General features: G+C 38.4%; 1 protein-coding gene across 1 annotated transcript in view; it reads left to right on the top strand.

The window, feature by feature from the left end:
• The window catches only part of SLCO5A1 (solute carrier organic anion transporter family member 5A1), a gene marked incomplete at its 5' end in the record, with an annotated part of 116869 nt that overhangs the window by 83969 nt on the left and 26396 nt on the right, over positions 1–6504 (top strand). Inside the window, one exon of the mRNA XM_019519110.1 lies at positions 3295–3459. Within this exon, the coding sequence (XP_019374655.1) occupies positions 3295–3459 (165 nt within the window). The remainder of the gene's footprint in view (positions 1–3294; positions 3460–6504) is intronic.

Here is a 6504-nt window from a genome sequence, read left to right as displayed (position 1 = left end):
CCCAGCAGGGGTTTCCAGCTGCGGGGGGGGGAGGGGGGAGCGGGGCCAGGCGGGGCTTCCCTTGGGTCCTACTGCTCCTGTCATCTTTGACAGGAACTAGGGGCAGATAAATATTAATTTTCTAAATTTTTGGGGCCCTGTGGGCTGGATAGAATGTCCTGGTGGGCTGGATCCGGCCCGTGGGCTGTATTTTGCCCACCCCTGGTCTAATTGGTCTATATTTTTGTATGGTGCCTCTCGTAATGGGAACCAGTCTCAGAATTTAGATGCTACTGTGTTGTGAATAAGTAATACTAACAGAAAATGTACTTAATATTCCATAAAGAGCATGGAGTTTTGACGTGCTATTCAACTCTTTGGCCGCTATTCATGTGTAGTAAGGCCTGTCCTGAGAATGCATACGAGATCTAGTTGTAGTGAGATGATTTAAATGATTGTTTGATATATATGAAAAAGTGGCAGAATCATACTGTAAAATGTAATGTTACAGTTAAATTTATTTGTTCAGAGTAGAAGTATTTGATATAATAAAGTGTGACCTAAACTGATGTTGGGTTATTTTCTTTTCACATTTATTGGGGACTATTACTCTTCCCTGAAACACAAGAAATTACAAATTTAATCTCAAATACTGTCTCCAGTTTTTTTCTAGCAGTGGAAGTGTACTTTTGGAGGACAGTATTCTGATGCTTAAGGGTCAGATTTCAGTACTCCTGTGAAATTATCTACTGGATACTTCAAATAATTGACAGTTGTTTTCATAAACAAAGTACAAGAAAAAGGAAAAGTAAATGTAGTACCTGTAGTTTTTAAAGCTTACTTTACTGCACTGGATTTTCCACTCTGGGAGAAGATGGTTTTGTAGAGGGATATTTGCCAGCCACAGCTTCTTCCTTCTTCTGCTCTTCCTGGATAGATAACAGACATTCACCAGGCTTTGATTTAGAGTTTTCTGTGCTTATGACCGCAGCAGTTGTGTACTGCTTAAATTTAAAATCACCAGCTACTTGGACTGAAATCCAGTTACCAGTAAAATCAGCCCTGGCTTTTCCTGATTTAACTTCCCCAGTCTCCTTTGTTCTTGCAGCAATCGCAGCCCACTCTTTTAGGGGGGAGGGTACAGCTGGTGGTTTTTAAACTACTAGTGATTTTAAAGTCTCTTCTCCAGTAGTCCAGGACTTTGAGGTCATGTGGGTGTCTTGATTTGATCCTCAACCTGTTCTAAAGAAAGCTCCTCTCCCTGCTCTGCAGCATCTGTTTTCTTCAACAGCCACGCTTGGGGGGTGCAGGCTGTTGCAAGGACATCTGAGCAGCTTTTAAAAATTTGGCTCCATTTGGGCTCTAGTTGACCTTGATTCACCTCCTACCTTTATTTTTAAACTAAATAGTGGGCAGTTTACCAGTATTTAATTGGATCTGTATCATTTTTGTTCTGAATTTGTAATATGACTGTCACAGGATTTTAACAATGCTTCCTTTTCTTACTTACCACTGTCCATAATTTAGTTTAGGTATTTAACGACGTAATTTTGGCATTGTCATGAAACGTTAATTTTCCTCTCTGTGCTTTTGTACTGACATTTATATCATCCTCATACCCAAATGTCACCTTGTTTCTTTTTGGTTTATCATTTCAGTATCATAACTTTTCAGTAACTTTTGCTACAGGCCTAACCATATGGTTGTTTTAAAACAGCAGCTATCCAAAATAAGAGGGGTTCTGGAGAATTTGTGTGTTCTTTCTCTCTCCATCATGTTTTAGATTTTAAAATTTAATATATTTTTTTTCTTTTTAGAGCCACAGGAAAACATTTGAAACTAGATCAAAAGGATAATTCCCTCTGTCTGTAATTCATTTAGTAGAATTTTACAGGACCAGCAGAGATTAAAATTGGAAGCAGACCAATATATATGCTCATTTGCAGCCTGACCAGCTTTGACTGGCTTATTTTACTCAGACAAATAACCCCAATGAACTCAGAAGAACAAGGAGAGTAGGATTTCCCCATAACACACACTAACACAGACAGTATACCTATTCAAGAATTCAGCAGCTTCCTAATAAACCACGTATAAAAGTTATTTTAAACTCTGTCAAAGTCAATGGAAAACTTTTCAAAGAATTTAGGGAGTTTTGTATCCAACCTTTAAAATATCCTTCCTCTCCATTCTCCCCAGCAAACAAATCACTTATCCATGCCATACTTAATCTTCTACCTTGGCTATTTCAATCTCCTTTGCTTTTCCTAGACAGAAAAGCTACATTAGTGGAAGTAAAGTTAGTTACAGACTCAGCATTGTAGAAAAATCTCCAAAGGAAAAAAGTATTAAAAAAAGCAAACAACTAAAAATAAAATGTCTGAAAATTATATGCATTTAGTCTGGGGGGGAAAATGGATGAATGTATTAATCTTAATTAGATGGTTATCACATGGTTTCACTTGAGTACTGAGTTAAAAGTTCTTCAGATGCCTAAACTATGTATATCCATACCATGGTGCATTTAGCTTTATTTCAAGTTTGTCACAGTTCTGAATTTTTGGGTTATCAATGATTGTTTCTGGAATAATTTCAATATTTATGAATTGTTGTGCCTTTTAAAGCACTGCTCTGTATTCTCTTTTTTTGCAAATCCTTGTCTGAGCATTCTTGCCCAAATGCTGTATTTTATATGCTTTGTAAATCATGTTCCACTTTGTTTTTGTATTACTGACAGAATTTACTAACTACAAAATCATATTGGTTACATTTTCAGATTATGGTATTATCACCAGTATATCTGAAGCAGAATAATTTAAGCAATAGGTTGTTGGTAGAGCAATACAGGATATGGACTTTTTGATCATGAAGGGTACAAAAAAAGTTGTTGATACAGAAATATAACCTGAATATTATCCCCAAGGTAACTTAAAAAAATCAAGGTATTTATATAATTGGAAATGAAAGACTCATCAAAGACATTTTGAAGCAACTTAAACTACAATTGTGACCCTGTTTTTTGGCTGTTTCAAGATTGCTTTCAAGGCCCTGCTTTTGTAATTAGAGCCCCGTGCTTTTGCAGAGTAGCATTAGAACCCCAGAGGGGATACGTTAAGAAAGCAGCAGAACACAGGAAAATATTTCCAGTCACAAACCTGCTTGCTCTCTCTCTCTTTTTTTCTTATTTATTTAGCCAATATGGCCAAATGCTAACAAACCATTATTTAGAGTTCCACGTCAAAGAAAATCAGTTTGTTTTGTTTTGTTTTCCATTCATTATTTATAACATTCGTTTGTCACTTTTGTCATTTTTAGAGCTTCCAAGAGCAGCTGTCAGGATCTTAAGCAACATGACATTCCTTTTTGTGAGTTTGTCATACACAGCTGAGAGTGCCATTGTTACTGCTTTTATTACCTTCATTCCCAAGTTCATCGAGTCACAGTTTGGCATCCCAGCTTCTAATGCCAGCATCTACACTGGTAAGGCATTGCCATTAGTGCAACATTGAAAGGATTATGGTTCTTTGACCAACGAAACAAAATCTGTAGAGAATATAACCCTGAAACTGGCTTTAAAATTATAATCCTACCAGCTAAATAACATTTGGCTTTATGTTTTCGGTTAGAAATTTGAGCAGTTTCTTGCTGTTTTGCTTTGCTTGTTTTATGGAACATGAATGTATTTTTATTGTTACAGTTTTGTTTTGTATTTACTGTTTCTCTAAAGTATGTTAAAGAAAAACCTGGCATGCTGCCATATTCATAGCTTTGAAGGTCTTTATAAACTTAAAAAAATTAACATCATAACTATTATTATGCTTTTCTGAAACCTTTAAAATATCCTTCCCTTCCATTCTCTCCAGTGACAGAATTGCTTATCTGTGCTCTACTGCTTCATCTTCCAACTTGACTATTGCAATATCTCCCATTCATTTCTAAACACAAGCCTGCCACAACCCAGCATATTTGAAATGCTGCTGCCAAAATTCACTCACCTCTTCAGTTCTGTAACCAGTGTTTGTGGGTGTCCACTTCGTGTGATGCTTCACTCCCTCACCATTGCAGTGTGCGCACAGTTTAGACTTTTGTCCTTTTGTTATGTGGCTAGTGGCGTGTTACTTTTCCAGTACCATTTTTATTACCATTCCCTTACATTTCCAGGTAGTCCTAATAACTTCACTGGGTGTCTTCATGGATGAAAGAGGCTGCATATGCAGAATAATTTGTACATCTGGGGTCTTTGGCCTAGTTTCTGTTTCACCTCTTATACACTATAGTAGGAGTTATTTGGCTTCTGGGCACTACAGGCAATACATATGAAACTCCTGGCTTCCTTGTGTTCTGTTTTGGCTTGAAAAGATTGACGCAAGTAGTTTTGGCCTAATGTGCCTACTCTGAGGTAACCCAGGATGGCCATGTAGACATCCAGCTTTCTACCTAAGCTGGGTTGTGGTCCAGTTCTGTCTGTGTGGCACATAAATTTAGTCTCAGTCTCTGATTCCTTATGTGGAGGAAAACCACACTGAATTAATGTTTGGTTAGAGGGAGCCCTGGGTCCTTGCCTTATATGCTGTTTATGAATTTTGTCCAATGATTATTCAATGTAAAATGATTTGGGGATTTAGAACATTAGGAGCATAATCCATGCTCTACCAGTCCCAGGAAAGTGCCCTCCATACTGGGCTACCGTCAAGCTTCCTCTTACTTGGCTTCTTTTGCAGCCTGACTCTTGTATTCTTTTCCTTTCCGGTGCCCTGTTTCCAAAGAGAGAAAGGGAGAATGATCTTAGGCCTGCTAGCCTGTATTCTGGAAGTTAGAACAAATCCCTTGAGCATGATTAGGGCCTAGACCCTAGATCTCTCACTTCCTGAAAAAGTGCCCTAGTCAAATGGAGTGGTTACACTGAAGTCAGTGCTACCATGTGTTAGCTAGATGTCTTGCTCCCTGCTGAGTTGTGTTGACCTAAATCACAACATTATAGAAGCACATAAGGGTGCCCATTTAGGAGAGAATGAGACAGAGCTCTCCACATGGTGGAGTTGGATTCCAAAGAAGTTAGACATTTTTTAAATTAAAAAAGTTGTTTGTTTTCAGTCATCTAAGAGGATTGCAGTTAAAACTTAAGTAACACTAGCAAATAAATAAATTGAAATAAAAGGATGGTTAAGCTGAAAATTTTTAGCTCCAAGGATAAGATGGTTGGGTTAATTAGAAAACGTGGAAGGAAGGTTTATTTGTAAATTAGTTTGAGATATAAATTACTGCATGTTGGGTGCCAAAGCTCACACACTATATTCTGCTATTCCTGAAAATAGTTAAATGCTATATATTGGTTCTTTCATTCTAGAAAAGGTGCAGTGTACATATCAGATGCTATCGATTTTTAAAGCCTTTGTTACTTCCTTAGGAAATGTCCTCTTCGCAAATCTTGCAGGTTTCTGTAATCAGACTATTCATAGCTGTTAAGATAATTTTTTGTCTTTGCTGGAAAGTTTCAAGAGCCACACACAGTATTCTGACTACAACAAAAAAGGGCAGAGTCTGAAAATTGCTGACTGAAAACTGATCTTGCCTTGGAACAGTATATACAGCAGTACATTTGGCACACACACATTCCTGGATGCCAAACCATTGTTATGAAATGAATCTAAGTGCAATTCAGCAGCTGACTATCGCATCTCAGTTTTGTTCCTTCATATGACTTTGAAAATGAAAAATGAATATCTTTATTAGCTGTTCGTGCTTTACTTTGCCTTGTGAGCACCTCTGGAAGACCCATTGTAGTAACAGCTACGTTGTTTAAATGATTTGTTACTTTCAATTTCATATATGCTTAGGGCTGTCTTTACATATTATATTTATGCCACAATTAACACATTAATCGCGGCATAAATGAAAGAGTGCTACATGTGAACCCAATTTTAAAGCACCATAAAATTGAAGACCAGCTATAATAATGTTCTGCATTGTTCTATTATTCTACACAGTCTGTTTTTATGGCTGGTTTGTAAAGTCAGATTGAATGTGGAGCAGGTCCAGGCCAGGTCTGATATTTGGCTCCAGCCAAGAACTACAGCAAGGTCTTGAAACAGCCCCCATGTTCAATGCCAAGGTCTTTATAGAATCATAGAAGTAGGGTCGGAAGGGACCTTGTAGATTTTCAAGTCCGACCCCCTGCCTGGGCAGGAGAAAAAACTGGGCTCAAATGACCCCAGCTAGATGGGCATCAAGCCTCCTCTTAAAGACCCCCAGGGTAGGAGCCAGCACCATTTCCCTTGGAAGCTGGTTCCAGATCCTAGCCACCCTGACTGTGAAGTAGTTCTTGCGGATGTCTAATCTAAACCTACTCTCCAGCAACTTGTGGCCATTATTCCTTGTTATGCCAGGGGGTGTTAGGGGAAACAAGGTCTCTCCCAAAGCCTTCTGGTCCCCCCTAGTGAGTTTATAGACTGTCACCAGGTCCCCCCTCAGCCTTCTCTTGTGAAGGCTGAACAGGTTCAGGTCCCGCAGTCTCTCATTGTAGGG

This window comes from Gavialis gangeticus, unplaced genomic scaffold (genome assembly GCF_001723915.1).
Source record: "Gavialis gangeticus isolate Ggan-Ray unplaced genomic scaffold, GavGan_comp1, whole genome shotgun sequence".
Lineage (NCBI taxonomy): Eukaryota > Metazoa > Chordata > Crocodylia > Gavialidae > Gavialis > Gavialis gangeticus.
This window is presented reverse-complemented; position numbering and strand designations above follow the sequence as displayed.